Here is a 23,471-nt window from a genome sequence, read left to right on the forward strand (position 1 = left end):
GTGAAAAGTTTAGCAAAAAAATGTCGGGTCGGTGGGGTAACCGGTACCACACCGATCTTTTTTATTTGGCCTTATTATTCGTCAAGTCAGCTGCTGAATTGTGGGGGGCGCGGATTGGCTGATGAATAATAAAGCGCTTTCATTTCTTTCGTCATGTTATTTTTGTTTTGAATTGTTATTGCACAAATTACTTTTACTTATTATTCGTCAGCCAATCGGCGCCCCCCTCAGGTCAGCGCCCTGTGCGGCTGCACTGCTCGCACCCACCTTGGTACGGCCCTGCTCGTGTTATGGGAACAAAAGCTATAGACAGTCTAGTTTGGATAAAAAAAGGTTGTGTTTTTTTTTTGTTCAGTAGATGGCGCTCTTACATCTATAACAACACTTTGGCTGATCTAGCTTTACATTATGTCTGTGGCAGGCAAATAGAACAGAAGGGCAGCTCATGAATTCAAAGCAATCAAAAGATTTTGAGCAATTTGAGTACTTGCAAAAAGAACTTCTGAACGTGATGGCAAATGTCATAAAAGGTACATTTATTGTGCTGTCTCCTGGTGATATAAATGAAAGTATTACAGAACACCAAGAAGCGCATCATGTTACCTTAGCTGGGTCCCATGATGTCCTTATCGCAGCATTATATTGCCGACTCTTTTGAAAATTGTAATCGCACATCATGGGTTGTAAATCGACCGGGAAATACATTTTTCAACATTAACAGAAGCATTCGCCAGAGAAAAATATATCTTCTGAGGATTGTCGTGTATCCAGGTTATGCTCCCACAATGCGGCACTGATTTCAATCAACATAGGTGTAGAAGGGAGCGTGAACTGGATACATCACAGCGTGTTTAAGAAAAACATTCTCCTGTCGAACGTCCCAGAGTAAAAGTTGAAAAAAAGGAATTCCCGAGTTTATTTGCGTGAATAAAAAAAATCAACACAATCAGGGATATTTAAAAAAAGAAATTGCTGTGATATGGACAACTCTGGATACAGCAAAGATAAAGTAATGTGTTTTTTGTAAACACTGCAGGGGGTTCTGGAACACACTGAAAAGCTTAGAGATTAGTATTAGATTGTGGTAACAAGACTTTTGCTCCTTTTGAGATTAAAAAAGACTGTTGCAAGAATTAGACAAGATCTAAAAGATGGGTTCTTCAATCCCTTAGACTCTTGACCGGAGGGTTGTGGGTTCAATCCCAGGTGGGGGACACTGCTGCTGTACCCTTGAGCAAGGTACTTTACCTAGATTGCTCCAATAAAAACCCAACTGTATAAATGGTTAATTGTATGTAAAAATAATGTGATATCTTGTAACAATTGTAAGTTGCCCTGGATAAGGGAGTCTGCTAAGAAATAAATAAATAATAATTAGAGATTGCTTTTCATGAGGGAACGTATATCCCCAAGCAGATGTATGTCATGTAACTTTTACAGAAAGCAATGAGAAGGAAGGTGGTCAATCATTGCCTGAGGATTTCGCAGGAATAACGGAATCAAGTTGTTTTTTTTTGCCATCTGTGCAAAGTGAGGACCATTGCAGGCTGGCTGTAATGAGTAACATGATGCCTGAGGCAGTACTGACATGGGTTAAGTGCTAAGAAAAGTAAAAAAAAAAAAAACTAAAAAAAAAAATACACACCCAGTTGTCCATTTTCGTTGGTACATTAGTTTGGGGTGCCTTCTTGTTTATCAAATTCAGTTTTTTGAAGATGATTATCTATTCAGGGATAACAAATTGCTTTTTAACATAATTCCAAATGGTTCTGATGCAGGAATATTACGTTATTACGTTATTCTCTAAATGTGCCTTTAAATGTAGCCAGTGTGGGCTTTGAGCTTGTCTGGAGAATCCTAAGTGCTTTTAACTAGCTCCACCTGTTCCCCTGTCTATATGTACAGTATGCAGAGTGGGTCACATGATTTGAATGGAATGAGGAAGGCTCTTCAGTCCCGGCACTTTTGGGGCTTCTTTCGTGATTTGCAAAGACACTGCTGAGGTGAAATTACCCAGGAAATGAGAGTAACAGATTTCCTGGAAGGCAAGGCACCTGAGACCTTTCTTTTACCTAGTGAGGTACCATCATGTTTTAAAATGAACAGACATGTTTCCTAAAACACATGCTACTGAAAGTAAGTCTCAAGCTGCAAGCACATGACATGAAAAGTCGTAATACGGGTGTATTTTTATAATGGAATGGCTTACTTGCAAGATATTTTAATGAACAGTCTCTCTCACAGGTGCTGTGGTCCCCAAGTTCGATCCACGTACTACCAATGAGGAATGACTGGCTGTGACATTCTCTCTTCATCTTACTCTCATAAATAAGTTTCTTCTAAGACTGCTAAGGACAACCCTACACTGAATACTGTACCAGTCCTGGCAGTCAGCAAATGCTCCACCCAGTCATTCAGCATTGTTAGTAAACGCATCATATTCAGGGTGCCACTGGACTTGTAATATATTTTTAAAGAGGAGGCAATGATCTATTTGGGGATACCGAGTAAGTAACGAGTGAGGAAAACATGGGCAATACAGTCTGCACCGCTAGTCTTGCTGTAAATCATTTGTGGGCCCCTTGAAATTCGTATTTATGAGAGTTGACTGTGTGTATGTGTGTGTGTGTGTGTGTGTATGTATATATATATATATATATATATATATATATATATATATATATATATATATATATATCTAAACCCACAGTCCATTCTATAAGAGATAATTATTGCATAACAGAACATAACAGAACAGAAATGCTATGTATCTACAGTAATACAGTAATTAAAATACATTCTATAAAAGCCAATTTAGTAATCCAACAAGACAATACATACCGATTACATATTTAATATTATAACATTATTTCAGCTAAAGTAGATTTGTTTTTATAAAATAAAATAAATCTGAGTTTAATTTTGTAATTCATTTATCATTGGACCCAACATTTTTAGAGAGCAATTTCTGTCTGGTTCCTCCAGCTGTAATATGCAGAGCATTAATTGGTTGGTCAACTAACTTTTGCAGTGTCAAAGAAGTCTGTCTGCAACAGATGCCTTACACGCTCCATATTAGAATCCCTCAGTGACCTCCTGCCTGTGTGTGTGTTTGTGTGTATGTATTTATACTGTGTGATTCCGTCTCATTTCTGCCCCAGAGAAGCTAAATGATGTTACGTAACAGATGGGGCTTGCTGACATTGCCCATTGACCACACCTGCAGTAGGAAATGTGATACCCTTCCCCTCCCCTTCACCCTCCAGGGGCTTGAAACAGAGAAGCAGCCCCATTTATCACAGAACTTTACCTCATCCTTCTCTGGGGATGGCCATGCTCATCATCCCGGGGTTTAGCAGAGTTCTCAGCTACACAAAGCATAAAGAGACCCTGCCTCTTGGAGAAAGACAAATTGCAAGGCTGTTACTGTCCTATCCACGGCACTAATATCCCAGGGAGGATGGTCTTGTGTGGTTCAGTAGTTAGAACACTGCAGCTGACAGAACAGTGTGCTAGAGGCAAGAGCTTGGAGAGACGGTGTGGTTTATTAGAGAGAGCTTAGAGTTGTGTGTAAGGCAAGCAGAGAGCAGTGGATGCTGGCTTTGTGGTTATAGGGCTGTGAACTGGGAGGCAGTGTAGACTGATGGTTACAACAGAGGAGAGGAAGAGGAGGAGAGTGATGGCTAGAGCTAAACACTGACGTGGTGTGGTTAGGTTGTTTTAGTTGAGGACTGTTGGGCAGGGTGGTCTAGTGCTAACAGTTGAGAGACTCAGAGGCAGTATGGTTAAGTGATTAGAACTGAGGGACTGTGAGAGGGGCAGTGTGGTCTAGTGGTTAAAGCTGGGAGAGGGTGTGATCTAGTGGTTTGAGTTGAGGAACTGGGAAACAGTACAGCCTGGTGGCCAAGAGTTTAGTGTAACCAATGTTTTTTAAATCTGTGAGATTACCTGGCATGGCAATGTTAGGCACCATATCTTGTGCCTCCACCACCAGAACTTTGTCCTTCTACCTCCAGGATATATTCATCTTGGCAAGTATGTTCCAGTGGTTGCATGACATTAGTACCCTTTGTTTCATTTATTATTTTATTTTCATTTGCAGACCAGTGTGTTGGCATGGTAAAAAGTGTATGTGTGTGTGTGTGTGTGTGTGTAGTGGGGGGTTGTTTGCACATTGACTTTGAAGGAAATGACAGCCATGAACTACTCCAAAAGTTATTTTATATTTAGCGTTTTAAAGCATGGGTGATACCAATAGTATTATTGAGGAACTTCAATTATGTATTTCGCAATGTCTTCCCACTGCCTTCTTGAAATTGAGAAAGTTTGCCATTTAACTTCTTAAGTTTCTTTTAGTATTTCTAAGCTTATTAGTTAACCACCTGTGTTCTCTCAAGTCTTAAATACTCTTGGTTTCTAACCAGAACTTGTTTTCTGTTTCTTATTTACAGTTGCAAGCCAGGTGCTACCCACCAGCTCTGAGTCCCTTTTGGGTTCCACCACCTCCACCACCACTTATGGCCAACCTTCTGTGTACCTGCCGGCCAGCTTCAAGCTCTCCAATGCTCAACAAGCCTTCTTCCTTCAGGAAACCAGACAGCAGTCCCACAGCAACCAAAGTGGACATCCCCTACAGCGCACCGAATGCTTTGTGGTTTTCCAGACCAAAGAGCTTCCCGCTGTCAATGTCTCCTTTGGTCCTTACAACCAAGACCAAACCCTACCCAAGGACCTCCTTCAGCCCTCAAGCCCACTGGATATCCCTGGTCGTCTGACTGTCAACTGGAAGGTCCGCGCCTTCATCGTGCAGCTTAGAGTGTTTTCCAGCACCCCTCTGGTCCAGGTTCTCTTCTACATTGCAGGCCGAGACTGGGATGACTTTGAGGTTGTGGAGAAACTACCTTGCGTCCGTCTGCATGCTTTCAGGGATGTCCGGGAGATCAAGACCTCCTGTAGGCTAACAGGCAGTCTGGCCCAGTGTCTAGCCCAGCTGGAACTCCCTCCAAACTGGTTCAACACCAATGTGGCCCCTCTGGGTCGTAGGAAAGGCACGGAGGGCTTGGAGATGAGTGGAGAGACTCTTCAGGCAGAACTCTACTACACCATCCACGAGCCTGACGGCAATGGCGAATGTGGAGAGAACTCGCCCAGGCGAGGAGGGAGCACCAGGGGGGAACTTCCGACACAGCATCCATTGCTACGCATAGGAAGTGTAAGCCTATACCAGCCCAATCAGGAGCAGATGATGGTGGAGAAGCAGCTGGACAATAACATCTTTGTGAGGCTGCCCGAGAAGCCTCTAAAGCCGGGGGAGATCCTCAGCATCTACCTGTTCCTGGTACCTAACTCTACCGTGGAGGAGTTCACGCTCAAGTAGGTGACCTCGGTTTACTGCCTCATTAGAAATGATGAAATCTCTACCTGCCTTTTTTGATTAGGTCACAGATAATAGCCTTGGAAATGTACGATGACAAAGCTGTATGTTTCTTATGCTTCTACAATCTACTGTACATTTTCAAAAGCTTTACTATACTTTGCTTGAGTTTTAGGGTGGCCAATATACATTATTTTCCCTCCAGGGTTATACAATACAGTATCTCTCTCTCTCTCTCTCTCTCTCTCTCTCTCTCTCTCTCTCTCTCTCTCTCCTCATACACATTAGTAACTTCAATATACGTTTTCCTAGTTTTTACTTCCCCTTTTTATGATGTTCTGTGTGGTTACCGCAATCACTCAAATGTTGTGTTTCTTTATTTTTTATAAAACTTGATCAGAAACTGAAGTCTATGACTGGCAACTAGAACTGATGAACAGCTTCTACGGCTTCTAACAGACATCAATTTCTTGGCTATTACAATGACTTACCTGAAGCCTTCCTTAATATCTGGACAGATCAATAACTGACACTGATGAGTTTACACAGTTTAGGTATATCATCTAAACGGTGAGAATCATTTTAGTTCAAATCACTTTTAGTTAGTTTTCTATGTTATTTATCTTTCCTAGTCACAATACAATGCAGAAGTTCCCAATGCATGTCACGTATGATTTTATTTGAGAGGAATATGACAATTATTCCAAATTGTTTAACTTTCAAACCCATTACTTCTCTCGCACATCTCCTCACTCTCGCGTGATTTTCAGACTCACACACGCAGCAGTTTTAATCTGTTATCACTTAAACCGGGCAAGTGACAGTACTGCAGCAGTGATCTTAATGTTCAGCTTTCATATGTTGTTGTGTACTCATTTAATCAAAACAAGTAGTGTAAGAAGACATTTTTCAAGTCAAGTGAGCTTATTTGTGAATAAAAAATGACAACAGAGTTGCAGTCCACAGTGTGATTAAAGACACTCACGCAGCTAAAATCGTAGACTATAAACGTACGAACTTGGCAGCAGACTCTTTTTAGCGCGGACGCAAGAACTGTGTTGAGAATTTTAAGAAAACGAATATGAGAGCAAAAAATTGTATGAGATTTTTAACTTTCATAAGTTAAATAAGTTTCTGGCAAGCCCCGGCACAAATTAAGCACTGGATTTACCTGATTTTCACTGGACGTGGAGGGCTCTGAAGGGGTTTCCTTATCAGGTACACACTAGAGAAGTGTGGAGATGTGTTGCAGTTTGAATTGTGGAGATGTGTTGCAGTTTGAATTGTGGAGATGTGTTGCAGTTTGAATTGTGGAGATGTGTTGCAGTTTGAATTGTGGAGATGTGTTGCAGTTTGAATTGTGGAGATGTGTTGCAGTTTGAATTGTGGAGATGTGTTGCAGTTTGAATTGTGGAGATGTGTTGTTGTTTGAATTGGGAGATGTGTTGTTGTTTGAATTGTGGAGATGTGTTGCAGTTTGAATTGTGGAGATGTGTTGCAGTTTGAATTGTGGAGATGTGTTGCAGTTTGAATTGTGGAGATGTGTTGCAGTTTGAATTGTGGAGATGTGTTGCAGTTTGAATTGTGGAGATGTGTTGCAGTTTGAATTGTGGAGATGTGTTGCAGTTTGAATTGTGGAGATGTGTTGCTGTTTGAAGTGTGGAGATGTGTTGCAGTTTGAATTGTGGAGATGTGTTGCAGTTTGAATTGTGGTGATGTGTTGTTGTTTGAATTGTGGAGATGTGTTGCAGTTTGAATTGTGGAGATGTGTTGCAGTTTGAATTGTGGAGATGTGTTGCAGTTTGAATTGTGGAGATGTGTTGCAGTTTGAATTGTGGAGATGTGTTGCAGTTTGAATTGTGGAGATGTGTTGCAGTTTGAATTGTGGAGATGTGTTGCAGTTTGAATTGTGGAGATGTGTTGCAGTTTGAATTGTGGAGATGTGTTGCAGTTTGAATTGTGGAGATGTGTTGCAGTTTGAATTGTGGAGATGTGTTGCAGTTTGAATTGTGGAGATGTGTTGCAGTTTGAATTGTGGAGATGTGTTGCAGTTTGAATTGTGGAGATGTGTTGCAGTTTGAATTGTGGAGATGTGTTGTTGTTTGAAGTGTGGAGATGTGTTGTTGTTTGAAGTGTGGAGATGTGTTGCAGTTTGAATTGTGGAGATGTGTTGCAGTTTGAATTGTGGAGATGTGTTGCAGTTTGAATTGTGGAGATGTGTTGCAGTTTGAATTGTGGAGATGTGTTGTTGTTTGAAGTGTGGACATGTGTTGCAGTTTGAATTGTGGAGATATGTTGCAGTTTGAATTGTGGAGATGTGTTGCAGTTTGAATTGTGGAGATGTGTTGCAGTTTGAATTGTGGAGATGTGTTGCAGTTTGAATTGTGGAGATGTGTTGCAGTTTGAATTGTGGAGATGTGTTGTTGTTTGAAGTGAGGAAATGTGTTGCAGTTTGAATTGTGGAGATGTGTTGCAGTTTGAATTGTGGAGATGTGTTGCAGTTTGAATTGTGGAGATGTGTTGCAGTTTGAATTGTGGAGATGTGTTGTTGTTTGAAGTATGGAGATGTGTTGCAGTTTGAAGTGTGGAGATGTGTTGCAGTTTGAATTGTGGAGATGTGTTGCAGTTTGAATTGTGGAGATGTGTTGCAGTTTGAATTGTGGAGATGTGTTGCAGTTTGAATTGTGGAGATGTGTTGTTGTTTGAAGTGTGGAGATGTGTTGTTGTTTGAATTGGGAGATGTGTTGCAGTTTGAATTGTGGAGATGTGTTGCAGTTTGAATTGTGGAGATGTGTTGCAGTTTGAATTGTGGAGATGTGTTGCAGTTTGAATTGTGGAGATGTGTTGCAGTTTGAATTGTGGAGATGTGTTGCTGTTTGAAGTGTGGAGATGTGTTGCAGTTTGAATTGTGGAGATGTGTTGCAGTTTGAATTGTGGTGATGTGTTGTTGTTTGAATTGTGGAGATGTGTTGCAGTTTGAATTGTGGAGATGTGTTGCAGTTTGAATTGTGGAGATGTGTTGCAGTTTGAATTGTGGAGATGTGTTGCAGTTTGAATTGTGGAGATGTGTTGCAGTTTGAATTGTGGAGATGTGTTGCAGTTTGAATTGTGGAGATGTGTTGCAGTTTGAATTGTGGAGATGTGTTGCAGTTTGAATTGTGGAGATGTGTTGTTGTTTGAAGTGTGGAAATGTGTTGCAGTTTGAATTGTGGAGATGTGTTGCAGTTTGAATTGTGGAGATGTGTTGCAGTTTGAATTGTGGAGATGTGTTGCAGTTTGAATTGTGGAGATATGTTGCAGTTTGAATTGTGGAGATGTGTTGCAGTTTGAATTGTGGAGATGTGTTGCAGTTTGAATTGTGGAGATGTGTTGCAGTTTGAATTGTGGAGATGTGTTGCAGTTTGAATTGTGGAGATGTGTTGTTGTTTGAATTGGGAGATGTGTTGTTGTTTGAATTGTGGAGATGTGTTGTTGTTTGAAGTGTGGAGATGTGTTGCAGTTTGAATTGTGGAGATGTGTTGTTGTTTGAAGTGTGGAGATGTGTTGCAGTTTGAATTGTGGAGATGTGTTGCAGTTTGAATTGTGGAGATGTGTTGCAGTTTGAATTGTGGAGATGTGTTGCAGTTTGAATTGTGGAGATGTGTTGCAGTTTGAATTGTGGAGATGTGTTGCTGTTTGAAGTGTGGAGATGTGTTGCAGTTTGAATTGTGGAGATGTGTTGCAGTTTGAATTGTGGAGATGTGTTGCAGTTTGAATTGTGGAGATGTGTTGCAGTTTGAATTGTGGAGATGTGTTGCAGTTTGAATTGTGGAGATGTGTTGTTGTTTGAAGTGTGGAAATGTGTTGCAGTTTGAATTGTGGAGATGTGTTGCAGTTTGAATTGTGGAGATGTGTTGCAGTTTGAATTGTGGAGATGTGTTGCAGTTTGAATTGTGGAGATGTGTTGCAGTTTGAATTGTGGAGATGTGTTGCAGTTTGAAGTGTGGAGATGTGTTGTTGTTTGAATTGTGGAGATGTGTTGTTGTTTGAAGTGTGGAGATGTGTTGCAGTTTGAATTGTGGAGATGTGTTGTTGTTTGAATTGGGAGATGTGTTGCAGTTTGAATTGTGGAGATGTGTTGCAGTTTGAATTGTGGAGATGTGTTGTTGTTTGAATTGTGGAGATGTGTTGCAGTTTGAATTGTGGAGATGTGTTGTTGTTTGAATTGTGGAGATGTGTTGCAGTTTGAATTGTGGAGATGTGTTGCAGTTTGAATTGTGGAGATGTGTTGCAGTTTGAATTGTGGAGATGTGTTGCAGTTTGAATTGTGGAGATGTGTTGCAGTTTGAATTGTGGAGATGTGTTGCAGTTTGAATTGTGGAGATGTGTTGCAGTTTGAATTGTGGAGATGTGTTGTTGTTTGAAGTGTGGAAATGTGTTGCAGTTTGAATTGTGGAGATGTGTTGCAGTTTGAATTGTGGAGATGTGTTGCAGTTTGAATTGTGGAGATGTGTTGCAGTTTGAATTGTGGAGATGTGTTGCAGTTTGAATTGTGGAGATGTGTTGCAGTTTGAAGTGTGGAGATGTGTTGTTGTTTGAATTGTGGAGATGTGTTGTTGTTTGAAGTGTGGAGATGTGTTGCAGTTTGAATTGTGGAGATGTGTTGTTGTTTGAATTGGGAGATGTGTTGCAGTTTGAATTGTGGAGATGTGTTGCAGTTTGAATTGTGGAGATGTGTTGTTGTTTGAATTGTGGAGATGTGTTGCAGTTTGAATTGTGGAGATGTGTTGTTGTTTGAATTGTGGAGATGTGTTGCAGTTTGAATTGTGGAGATGTGTTGCAGTTTGAATTGTGGAGATGTGTTGCAGTTTGAATTGTGGAGATGTGTTGCAGTTTGAATTGTGGAGATGTGTTGCAGTTTGAATTGTGGAGATGTGTTGCAGTTTGAATTGTGGAGATGTGTTGCAGTTTGAATTGTGGAGATGTGTTGTTGTTTGAATTGTGGAGATGTGTTGCAGTTTGAATTGTGGAGATGTGTTGTTGTTTGAATTGTGGAGATGTGTTGCAGTTTGAAGTGTGGAGATGTGTTGCAGTTTGAATTGTGGAGATGTGTTGCAGTTTGAATTGTGGAGATATGTTGCAGTTTGAATTGTGGAGATGTGTTGCAGTTTGAATTGTGGAGATGTGTTGCAGTTTGAATTGTGGAGATGTGTTGCAGTTTGAATTGTGGAGATGTGTTGCAGTTTGAATTGTGGAGATGTGTTGTTGTTTGAATTGGGAGATGTGTTGTTGTTTGAATTGTGGAGATGTGTTGTTGTTTGAAGTGTGGAGATGTGTTGCAGTTTGAATTGTGGAGATGTGTTGTTGTTTGAAGTGTGGAGATGTGTTGCAGTTTGAATTGTGGAGATGTGTTGCAGTTTGAATTGTGGAGATGTGTTGCAGTTTGAATTGTGGAGATGTGTTGCAGTTTGAATTGTGGAGATGTGTTGCAGTTTGAATTGTGGAGATGTGTTGCTGTTTGAAGTGTGGAGATGTGTTGCAGTTTGAATTGTGGAGATGTGTTGCAGTTTGAATTGTGGAGATGTGTTGCAGTTTGAATTGTGGAGATGTGTTGCAGTTTGAATTGTGGAGATGTGTTGCAGTTTGAATTGTGGAGATGTGTTGTTGTTTGAAGTGTGGAAATGTGTTGCAGTTTGAATTGTGGAGATGTGTTGCAGTTTGAATTGTGGAGATGTGTTGCAGTTTGAATTGTGGAGATGTGTTGCAGTTTGAATTGTGGAGATGTGTTGCAGTTTGAATTGTGGAGATGTGTTGCAGTTTGAAGTGTGGAGATGTGTTGTTGTTTGAATTGTGGAGATGTGTTGTTGTTTGAAGTGTGGAGATGTGTTGCAGTTTGAATTGTGGAGATGTGTTGTTGTTTGAATTGGGAGATGTGTTGCAGTTTGAATTGTGGAGATGTGTTGCAGTTTGAATTGTGGAGATGTGTTGTTGTTTGAATTGTGGAGATGTGTTGCAGTTTGAATTGTGGAGATGTGTTGTTGTTTGAATTGTGGAGATGTGTTGCAGTTTGAATTGTGGAGATGTGTTGCAGTTTGAATTGTGGAGATGTGTTGCAGTTTGAATTGTGGAGATGTGTTGCAGTTTGAATTGTGGAGATGTGTTGCAGTTTGAATTGTGGAGATGTGTTGCAGTTTGAATTGTGGAGATGTGTTGCAGTTTGAATTGTGGAGATGTGTTGTTGTTTGAAGTGTGGAAATGTGTTGCAGTTTGAATTGTGGAGATGTGTTGCAGTTTGAATTGTGGAGATGTGTTGCAGTTTGAATTGTGGAGATGTGTTGCAGTTTGAATTGTGGAGATGTGTTGCAGTTTGAATTGTGGAGATGTGTTGCAGTTTGAAGTGTGGAGATGTGTTGTTGTTTGAATTGTGGAGATGTGTTGTTGTTTGAAGTGTGGAGATGTGTTGCAGTTTGAATTGTGGAGATGTGTTGTTGTTTGAATTGGGAGATGTGTTGCAGTTTGAATTGTGGAGATGTGTTGCAGTTTGAATTGTGGAGATGTGTTGTTGTTTGAATTGTGGAGATGTGTTGCAGTTTGAATTGTGGAGATGTGTTGTTGTTTGAATTGTGGAGATGTGTTGCAGTTTGAATTGTGGAGATGTGTTGCAGTTTGAATTGTGGAGATGTGTTGCAGTTTGAATTGTGGAGATGTGTTGCAGTTTGAATTGTGGAGATGTGTTGCAGTTTGAATTGTGGAGATGTGTTGCAGTTTGAATTGTGGAGATGTGTTGCAGTTTGAATTGTGGAGATGTGTTGTTGTTTGAATTGTGGAGATGTGTTGCAGTTTGAATTGTGGAGATGTGTTGTTGTTTGAATTGTGGAGATGTGTTGCAGTTTGAAGTGTGGAGATGTGTTGCAGTTTGAATTGTGGAGATGTGTTGCAGTTTGAATTGTGGAGATGTGTTGCAGTTTGAATTGTGGAGATGTGTTGCAGTTTGAATTGTGGAGATGTGTTGCAGTTTGAATTGTGGAGATGTGTTGCAGTTTGAATTGTGGAGATGTGTTGCAGTTTGAATTGTGGAGATGTGTTGCAGTTTGAATTGTGGAGATGTGTTGCAGTTTGAATTGTGGAGATGTGTTGCAGTTTGAATTGTGGAGATGTGTTGCAGTTTGAATTGTGGAGGTGTGTTGCAGTTTGAATTGTGGAGATGTGTTGCAGTTTGAATTGTGGAGATGTGTTGCAGTTTGAATTGTGGAGATGTGTTGCAGTTTGAATTGTGGAGATGTGTTGCAGTTTGAATTGTGGAGATGTGTTGCAGTTTGAATTGTGGAGATGTGTTGCAGTTTGAATTGTGGAGATGTGTTGCAGTTTGAATTGTGGAGATGTGTTGCAGTTTGAATTGTGGAGATGTGTTGCAGTTTGAATTGTGGAGATGTGTTGCAGTTTGAATTGTGGAGATGTGTTGTTGTTTGAATTGGGAGATGTGTTGTTGTTTGAATTGTGGAGATGTGTTGCAGTTTGAATTGTGGAGATGTGTTGTTGTTTGAATTGTGGAGATGTGTTGCAGTTTGAAGTGTGGAGATGTGTTGCAGTTTGAATTGTGGAGATGTGTTGTTGTTTGAATTGTGGAGATGTGTTGCAGTTTGAAGTGTGGAGATGTGTTGCAGTTTGAATTGTGGAGATGTGTTGTTGTTTGAAGTGTGGAGATGTGTTGCAGTTTGAATTGTGGAGATGTGTTGCAGTTTGAATTGTAGAGATGTGTTGCAGTTTGAATTGTGGAGGTGTGTTGCAGTTTGAATTGTGGAGATGTGTTGCAGTTTGAATTGTGGAGATGTGTTGCAGTTTGAATTGTGGAGATGTGTTGCAGTTTGAATTGTGGAGATGTGTTGCAGTTTGAATTGTGGAGATGTGTTGCAGTTTGAATTGTGGAGATGTGTTGCAGTTTGAATTGTGGAGATGTGTTGCAGTTTGAATTGTGGAGATGTGTTGCAGTTTGAATTGTGGAGATGTGTTGCAGTTTGAAGTGTGGAGATGTGTTGCAGTTTGAAGTGTGGAGATGTGTTTCAGTTTGAATTGTTGAGATGTATTGCTGTTTGACAGTTTGACAGCTCGTGTTGTTGCTGTATTAATGAGCTCTTGTTTCCCATATCACATGGGAAATATCAACTAGATGAGCCCACTGAAGTAATTGCTCACCAGTTAATATAAGAACAACCAGTCTGTATTATTTTAAAATTATAGCTCACATGTCTTTCAATGTACAACAGCAGCTGACAGAGCTGAGCAACATTGCTCTGCAAATTGGTCTCTAAACCTTGAGGTCCGATCTTCAGTAACTAACTCAGTATCGTATTAAGCTGTATTTTCCAGCAAATCCCTACACTTTGACATGCCTTTCTAAGTTTTGCGATTCTGTGATCTGGAAAAAAAGGTACATAAAAGTGAGACCATTTTCAATTCTCTTTGAAACCCAACAATGAAAATTCTCAAAGCTGCCTAATTTACTGTGATACAAGTTCACTCAAAACACCCTCAGCATGGCCTTGCTTTCAGGTGAAGACATCTTTTGACTGCTGGCAGTTATTTGTCTGTGATCCATATATAGGTTCCTGTTACCGCCATGCATTGCCAGATCATTAAACTAAACTGCATCAATTCACCTTTACGTCTGGGTGCATAACCATAAGAATCCATTCCAACTGCAGATCTACAGGAAGGTCAACCGCTTCTTATCCCAGGGTGCAAAATAACCGACTGCACCGCCGGCAATTGACACCGTGCCCAAGCCACAATGCCTCTCAAATTAAAAAAAAAACTTACGGCAAAAGTTGCCTATATGCCCGCCCGTCATTGCCGCCGGTGTCCGTCAACACCAGCACACCTGATTTACAAGTCATTCACAAACTTGCTCAGTGTCAGCTGGCCCGTTCTGTCACAATTCAATTGAATTCTGTCTAATCTCGTATTGCGAGAAATGTATTATTGTTGCCATTCTTTTTACTATGTCCCTCCCAGCACTAAGCCACGAGAAAGACGCACTCTATCATTGGTTAATGACGGGCTAACAGAGGGAGCTCAATATGACCGCACCTCCAGGATTTTTCAATCACAAGTGATCACTGGCAGTGTCACTGTGTGATTCTTACATCTGTGAGCTCTATGCTAACTCAAAAAGTGTTCTAGGATTTACCTAATGTTCAGGTAAGAAATGAGTGCACAACAATTCGTCCCTGATAATAATAATAATAATAATAATAATAATAATAATAATAATAATAATAATAATAATGTGAATTTACATCAAGTACTGCAGAAATTGGTTGTGCCTTCATATGTTAAGAGCCACTTGTACAGTTTGCATTCCTCTGTGTTTGGATCATTTAGGCATTTCACAAAAAAAAAAAAAATAGAAATGAAACCGAGGGTTCAAGCCATTTCTTTAGCAGCTGCAATTTAATTTGTTTACGATGCTTATGCACATACACGTGAATATATCCTTCAAATAATGTAGACCTATATTTAAATGTATTTTTTAATTCACAGTTTAGTAAAAAAAAAAAACATATAATGTATACCACATTGCACATAATCACATATTCTATGATCATATGGTATAAGGAGATCTGATTCTATGCTTAACATTTCAGTACTTTAAAATGCAACGGTGCAATACACATTCTGACTCCTTCCATGTCTTCAGTGTATATACATTGCTAATTTATATAGACATTTCAATGACCGTTGCTGTTTTGTAATTCGGTGTTATACCCCCAAAGCATCAACAGTAAAAATGAACACACAAATAGGTAGATCGTTATTAGTTTTGCTCAAATCCTCACACCAAAAAAAATACACATAAAAAAAACAGCAAGAAGTAGCTATGCATGACATGGTTCATTTATTTTTGTGTAATACCCTTTCACTATCTTCTTACGCAGTTCTGCTTTTTAACTAGTAAAACGTGTGCTTTCATGAAAGTGGTTAGAATGTGTATGCTTTAAACAGCATACCTTTTTTTTCCTAAATCGAGTGTCCAGCAATGCTACATAACAAAACTGTAAATCCTTTGCAACTGTAAATTTCAAGAACTGTGAAACTATATAAAGTCTCCCAAATGTAAACACCTGACAGTATGTACATCCAGCTGCTCGTCATTGTGATGCAGAGCAAGTGTTTTTTTTTTTCTTTTCAAAGCTGCGTTGTTTGTAAAGGTTGTAAAGTTACAGTGGTTCGAAGCCTACAGTTTCGCAGACACACTGCAGACCGAACAACTCATTTGACCACTATCGTTATTACACTCCAGCCATGAGTAAATCTTCAGCCAGTTTGCATGAAAATCTATCTTTAATTTTCCCTTCACTGGCATGGCTTATTTGTACTGTTGTATCACTAAGGCTGTATTTTTTCACAGTAACCATGGATTTCACGACTTCCATGAATCAGAACCAGTGCCTTATAATAAGAAGAATACTTTTTTTAGCATTTAAAAATGCACTGATTTGTTCGCTTCACCAGCGGACAGCATGTTATATGAAATCCAGTTGAATTTGCTTTCCTTAAATTATGAAACACACGGCATAGAGGGTTTTTAAAAAGCTTTAATTACAGGACACAGACAAGCGCTATATTTAGCTCTTGTTAACAGGTTGACAGACTTTAGTAAAAACTACCCTGAATATATTTTTTTTTGCCAAATTACCCTTTTGTATTTTTTCATTATGAAAGTTTGTTTTTAAATTGGATATTTTTTACCATTTTATTTTTACAATGGATAAGTGACCTATATTTTATTTCTGCAACAATTACTGTGTGACTCACCAGGAAAACATTGATTTTTGTTTGAATTAACATTTCATCAACATAATAGGCTCTCTGTATTTATTTTTTGTTGTTTTATGAATGAGTATGAAATTGCCTTGGTGCCCTTGGGTTGGATTTATATTTTGCCTTTTTGCCCCAAAAAACTGCCTTGGTGCCCCTGAATCTTCATGCCCACCGAAGGCAACATTACCTTGGCCTTCATGACCTCTTCCTATCCTGTGTGTGGTTTTAACCTCTTCCTATCCTGTGTGTGATTTTAACCTCTTCCTATCCTGTGTGTGATTTTAACCTCTTCCTATCCTGTGTGTGATTTTAACCTCTTCCTATCCTGTGTGTGATTTTAACCTCTTCCTATCCTGTGTGTGATTTTAACCTCTTCCTATCCTGTGTGTGATTTTAACCTCTTCCTATTCTTTGCTGTACTACTGTAGAATGCATGACTAATATATTATTATTATTTATTATTTATTTCTTAGCAGACACCCTTATCCAGGGTAACTTACAATTGTTACAAGATATCACATTATTTTACATACATTTACATTATTTTTTACACATTATTTTTACATACAATTACCCATTTATACAGTTGGGTTTTTACTTGAGCAATCTAGGTAAAGTACCTTGCTCAAGGGTACAGCAGCAGTGTCCCCCACCTGGGATTGAACCCACAACCCTCCGGTCAGGAGTCCAGAGTCCAGAGCCCCACCACTACTCCACACTGCTGAATTTTACTAGACTTCACCACTGGTTCATAATTTTTGTACATTTTCTTATGTTCTTAAAATGAACATGTGAGGGTGGAGCAGTATTTGCTACATATCTGGAGAAATGTAACGTCAACATTTTAAAATTGAAGCACAGCAGATTGTACATACTGTAAGTAATTCAAAAACTGACAGCATCTTCTGCCACACTTTAAAGAGACACCTGTTCCTGGATTTCCATTCGATTCTAGCAAGGCTGCAGAGAGCTCCAAACTGGCCCATCTTGTTTCTTCCACTAGTTCCCTGCAACGCTTAAGGCACTATGAACATATGGGTGACCATGTTGAGAAGGTCAAAACAGTTTCATTTGGAAACTAATTTACATAATGTACTGTAACAGCCAAATTAAAGGAAACATAATGTGATACAGTATAACATGTTTTTTCTAATTAGAACATCAAGACTTTGCCAAACTTGATTAATATACTGTTAGTCAAAAAACAATGTTGGGTTTTAAAATTTACCTATGTTTTTACCATACTTTCACTGTGTTTATTACACGTTGCTATGTTTTACTATGGAAAACTTGTATAAGGGCTATGGCAGAATTGTGCACGAATGGTTTGAAGAGCATGACAGACACTTCTTCCATGGCCACCACTATCCACTGATCTCAATCCAGTTGAGCATGATTGGCAGGAACTTAAATTCCTCATTCGTCATCTCGATCCTCTGCCTAGCCAAGTCAATAGTGTGGTCAGGGCAAACGGCTGCCTAATAAAGTGTCCAGACAGTTTTCAAAGCCTTCACAGTCTTTAATTAACCCTTATATTTGGAAAAGTAAAAATAACTGTTAGTTTGGCAAAACAGAAACTTAGTAATAACAAAAATAAAATAATAGGTCTCTTAATCACTCCACAATTTGTAGCATTAACTTGACATTTTCTATTTTAAAATAAATATTTACAAGTAAAATATACTCCTTTTGTGTCTTATACTGTAGTTTAATTTCCAAGTTGTGAAGTCATGTGCAATATGGGTGGGTGGCGGTGGTAGGAGTCCCTTTTTTTTATAATTCTGTTTATTCATTTTAAGGTTTTCACATGTCTACAAAATCAAATACAAAACACGTGCATATACATGGATCTATGCAGCAAAAAAAATAAATAAACCAAAATATATAAATCATAACTAAATTAAAGGGGAAAGGTAGAGAGAGAGAAAGAGAGAAGGGACAGTAATAGGCAGAGAGCTAGGCATGCTGTGCTTAGCACCCAGAAGGCCGTGCGGGGAGGTCAGGGGAGAGAGGGAAATCTGAGCTCTTCAAAGTGGAATAGGAAAGGACAACTGGAGAATCTGCATGAGATCCCAAATCCAGTGGACATACAGAGGAGGGGCAGCTTGCTTCCAACTGTATCTTGGCATCTAGCTATTAAAGTTGCAGGCCAGAGTGTCAGACTGCATCCTAGACAGACCAGTTCCTTCGGGTACAACTCCAAAGAGTGCAACATTTGGTGTGGGGTCAATGGGTGTGTCTAACACTTGAGAAAAAGTTTCAGAAATGGAAGACCAGAAAGGTGTCAGCTCGGGACAGGACCAAAACATATGAAATAGAGAGGCAGGTGCTTGTTTGCATCTGTCACAAGTAGGGTCCAATCCAGGGTAGATTCTGGCTAATTTAGTTTTAGAAAAGTGAAGACATTGTAAAACTTTCAATTGGATTAGCCCTTGAAAAGCATAGAATGAAGAAGAATGCACACTGGACAGAATTGTTTACCAGATGCTGTCCGAGATCTCAGACCCAATATCCTGTTCCCATAAAGTGTTTAATATATTTAGTGAAGGACAACTTGGTGTTAAAATATGGTTGTAGATGGTTGACATAATACCTTTAGATGAAGGAGTTAGTGCTAAAATCAACAGGGGTTGAAGGGGGCAGAGAAGGACACTGCACAATTATATTCCATACGAAGTTACGAATTTGCAAGTATCGAAAGAAATGTGTTCGGGGCAATCCAAATAGCTGTTGAAGTGAGGCAAAATTGTCATTAATATACAGTCAAACCTGCTCATGCGACCACCTTTATTTAGCAACCACCTGGTCTAAGTGACCACTTTAAATAGTATGTCTTAAATTCAAAGGAATACAGTAATCATTTTATCGTTCTTGTATCCGTAATCAATAAAACAATAGTGCTCTATTGTAAAGGAAGAGAGAAAATGTGGAGAAACAGATGACAGAATTAAAGTTATTAAACTTGTAAAGACAGTAAGTGCCAGAAAAACTGCTGAAAAATTAGATACTAGAAAGACGCATATACAGCATTTTGAAACGGAAAGAACTAGGGCTTGAAGTTTTAGGTTTTTATTTTTGTTCACGTGACCGTGTTTTGAGCCGATTCAATATCTTAATTAAACTCGGAAAAAGCTGTTAATTACTAAACAAAGTCGCTTCTTTTTCTCTTGATGTCCTGATTGACTTGCTGATTCTGTTTCTCCTTCTTTATTATTCAAACACAAGAGCAAGCAATGACATTAATCACTTCCCCCAGATGCTACATTAACTTCCATTTCGCACCTGCCTGGGAACTAGGTAGGTTTTGGATGAACTGGAGTGGATGGATGGCAGATGCAGGGAGGCCGGCCAGGAGGGAGTTGCAATAGTGAAGGCGGGACAGTACCAGGGCCTGAACTGGAGTATAACCTGGTAGGCACAGGTCAAAACAGAGGGTAATAATTTGTGATCTATAAAAAAGTAGGAGCAATCTAAATTTGAATTTAGGGCACAGTTAAAATATCCCCCTAGAAGGAGAAAATGGGTACTTCTATTGTGCAAAAGAGAGAAAACCTTCTTTAGAAAGTCATTATCATCCCAGTTCGGTGCGTGCACATTAGCCAGGATCAATGGGGTGTTATAAAGTTTACCACTTACAATAATGTAACGACAGTTTGGGTCTGCAATAGTTTGGGATAGGACAAATGGAATGGATTTGTTGATCAGGATCGCAGCACCCCTGACCCTGCCATGAAAATTTGAATGGAACAGCTGCCCCACCCAGTCCCTGCGAATGCGGAAATGGTCAGAAGTTTGTAAATGGGTCTCCTGCAGGAACGCAATCCCCACTCCCAGCTGCCTGTTTATGCAGCCCGTTTCCTGCTGAACTCTGGGCTAAAATCAGGGAATATGTAGATTCGTGCTCCCTGGAACGGAAGAGTTCCCCGCTCCCAGGACAAGCAAAGGATCTTTTCTTTCACTTGGTAATGGTGCATTTTCAGAACAATTGGCCGAGGGCGAGCTCCCTCTCTATCCTGGGGCCAGCAGAGCGATGCGCGCAGTCAGTGACTGGAGGGAATCAAATTTATCCTGGCCGAGCACTTCCAGAAGAAGTCAGACAGGAACGTATCTGGTCGGGAACACCCTTTGCCCTCCGGAATCCCAGCGACTCAAAGGTTCTGCCGGCGTGAGTGGTTTTCCAGGACCTTTGCCCAAAGCTTCTTGTTCACAACAGACCGCTCCACGCTTGTGGATTCTAAGGATGTAACTCTGTTATCCACATCGGTGAGAGAGGTCTCCACATTGACCACTCTTTTTACCAAGGACTCAACAGTGGTTTGCAATGCGGCAATCGCTCCTCTGGTCTCTGCAAAATCCTCCCGCAACTTTCCTATCGCCAACAGCTCAGACCTACGAGGTGAGGCCGCGCCCGCGGGCCCAGCAGAAGGAATAGGGACGTCATTCCCGGTCTGTTAGTCTTCACAGCATGGCCGCCAACTGGAAGTCTCCTACAGGTGTATTATTTTAACCTATATCTGTCATCTATGTGCTGTAAGAGGGGCATTTATTTTGATATGCTGCAGTGAGTTAGACCCCTATGGTAAAATACTATGCCAGCCAGACAAGCGTTTACAGCTACCTGCTTTATATGAGTCTACGATGCATCATTAAAGCAGCTATGCTTATGACTATAATACTCACATCCTTAGACTTGGCAATCTTTACATTACCATTAGCATTTACAACCCAACAAGGACTCAATCCATTCTAAATTGTGTGAGGTTCTATTCCTAGTTTGCTTGTGCTGTGAACTGGCAGACAGTGTTGCAGGCAACTTGAAATTCACTCATGACTACCCCCAAGCTTTTTATAGCTGCCCTCGCAACATCATTACTGTTCAGCAGCAACATTCGACCAGCAGCTCTTTTCTTCATGGTATTTATTTCTTTGGCACTAAATATGACATGTTTGTGAGTTGATAAATTAGTTTAATAAACATTGAAATCAAGGGAACCAGTATCTTTTTTATTAAAGTGCTATCAGTCAAAATAAAATAAATACATTATTTGAACTTCTTCAAATATGGGATGTAGGACTCAATTCAGTATAATCCAATAATATAGTGTTCTTCTGTTGAGGGAACTGTAATAAGATTTAGGAGTCTTCCAAATCTTAAAAGGAGTTGACAAAGTAACATATACTTTAAGTGCAGCACAGAAACCAGGACCAGAGAACACAATTGGAAATTAAGTGGAGATAGACTTAGGACAGAGGGAAGGAGAGACTTCTTCACACAGAGTGGTGAGGGTATGGAATGGGTTACCGAGTCATGTCGTTGAAGCAGAATCACTGGGATTCTTTAAGACCGGACTTTTAAGATCAGTCTGCCTCTGGGACCTGGATAAGCATCGCTGGACTGAATGGCCTCCCCTCATCTGTACATTTTCTCTTATGTTCTTATGTAGTCTCAGGACAATGTGAAGTGTTTTATTAGGATATCCCTTATAAAACTTTGTCATAGTATAAACATATCAAAGAGTACTTTATCTTGAAACACACCACATTACTTTCCCTAGCATCCTTCTTTGTTGTACGTATACCTGCAATATCTTTTTCATCATCTCCAGGACATCCCAACTGAAGACCCCCCATAGAAATGTGAAAATGTGTTCCTATGTTTGACAGAATCCTTCATAGAACCTACTTACAGCTAATCCAACCTGTGCGTAAGTCACGATTAGCACAAGCGGACAGGATAACAGGAAAGACTAGCGTTCTGGCATTGCTGCCCAATTTGACCAGGTTTTACCTGGTTTGATTAAGGATTTGAGACCCCGTGTTTCTGGACAACGCAGGCTGTATTACGGCAATATATGAATATACAGTTATAAGTCCGTTAGCAGTTAGTTGGTGAAATATGCATAAAAAATGTGGATACTATTTCATGTACAGCATCTGTTTCTGCTACAAATTCATGTAGCACAGCTAGGACACAAACCTGCACTCTCCTGGTTATGCTGAAGAATATTTTTCCACTATTTAAATGCTAACTTCTGAAATAAGACATTAATTAGTCTAAAAAATGATCTTCCTGGTAAAGGTTAAAAGTAAAAAAGAAAAAGAAAGTGCTGTTTCTAGGTTACAAATAACCAGAAACTAGGTTTGACTGGAACAATCCCAGAAAGCGTTCTGGTTGCACATTGATGCCACAGGAACACGTTAACCGAACCATATAGAAGTTAAATCTCCCTGTGAGATGTGTTAGACCTTGCTTTTATTTTCCAATCTTCCTGGTTCACTTGAAATGCATTTCAGTACCTTTTTGAAAATTATAAACAGAATTGTGTAACTTTTTTCACATAATAGATCATTTGCACTTATATATTACTCACTGACTCAAGGTATCGTCAAAGTGTCGTCATTTAACGGATTGAAACAATGCTATCCAGTCCCAGAGCATTTGTTACTGGACAAACCGGCAGGCCGCTTTGTAGTTGAGAGGACAGAACGCTTAAAATAAACCAAATTAAATTAAGTTAAATACTGAAATTTCACCCATTATATCATTCGTGACATACACTTTCATAGCATATTTGCAGTGACATCATTTGATAAATCAATGCTGTATAAAATAGCATGGAATCAGCTGTGTTTTGCATGGTCATGCAGCTTCTGTTAGCATTTTCAAAGACATACTTGTAGTTTTGGCATCTGAACAATTTTTTGTCCAGCTCTCTCCCTTTGGGCAATTTGCTTTCTAGGAACCCAATGCACAATATGCTGGACCATTTATAAGCTGTCCTTGTTTTCCTGCATCTTTGACAGTAAATGTCAATACATTCAATGTCAATTAAAGTGATATAGGAAGGTTATATGATAAGGTTATTTGGGGGCATGGAGAAGTTTGATTCAAATAGCCAAGCGTATTTGATTAGGTCACGTCAGCTTTTAATACACACTTTCTGCTCGACATCAAAGAGAGTCATTTCCAAGCTTTTTTTATTGCTTCTTCATTGAAGAACTCCCTAGCCTGACCTCCTATTGTCCTTAACACTTTAGTACTTTTGTAACCAAAAGTTTAGTATATGAAAAAGCTACAGGGTTAAAACTTGAGCGATACTACCACGAAAACAATACAGAATCAAAGAGTTTTTATTTCTTTATTTTGTTTTACTTTCCCTTAACTTTTTGTGATATTTGCAATCGTTGTGAGTAATTACTTTAGCAGATGCGACTCATTATGTCCATGTGACCTTTCCTGAGACCTAATTTAAGAGCTATGTATTTCTGTGCTGAGTTGATTATGTTTTACCCAGGA

At 39.6% G+C, this 23,471-nt stretch overlaps 1 protein-coding gene across 2 annotated transcripts in view; it reads left to right on the forward strand.

Annotated features, from left to right (window-relative positions):
• Positions 1–23,471, forward strand: part of LOC117429367 (transmembrane protein 132E-like) — a 260,360-nt gene that overhangs the window by 155,810 nt on the left and 81,079 nt on the right. The window contains exons 1-2 of one of the 2 annotated variants that reach the window (XM_058998343.1): positions 3,351–4,035; positions 4,452–5,373. In XM_058998343.1, coding sequence (XP_058854326.1) covers positions 3,924–4,035; positions 4,452–5,373 — 1,034 coding nt within the window. In that variant the 5' untranslated portion in view covers positions 3,351–3,923. Of the gene's footprint in view, positions 1–3,350; positions 4,036–4,451; positions 5,374–23,471 lie in introns of those variants that run through there. The other variant, XM_034048768.3, reaches the window with a different exon arrangement.

The sequence above is a fragment of the Acipenser ruthenus genome, chromosome 24 (genome assembly GCF_902713425.1).
Source record: "Acipenser ruthenus chromosome 24, fAciRut3.2 maternal haplotype, whole genome shotgun sequence".
NCBI classification, from domain to species: Eukaryota; Metazoa; Chordata; class Actinopteri; order Acipenseriformes; family Acipenseridae; genus Acipenser; species Acipenser ruthenus.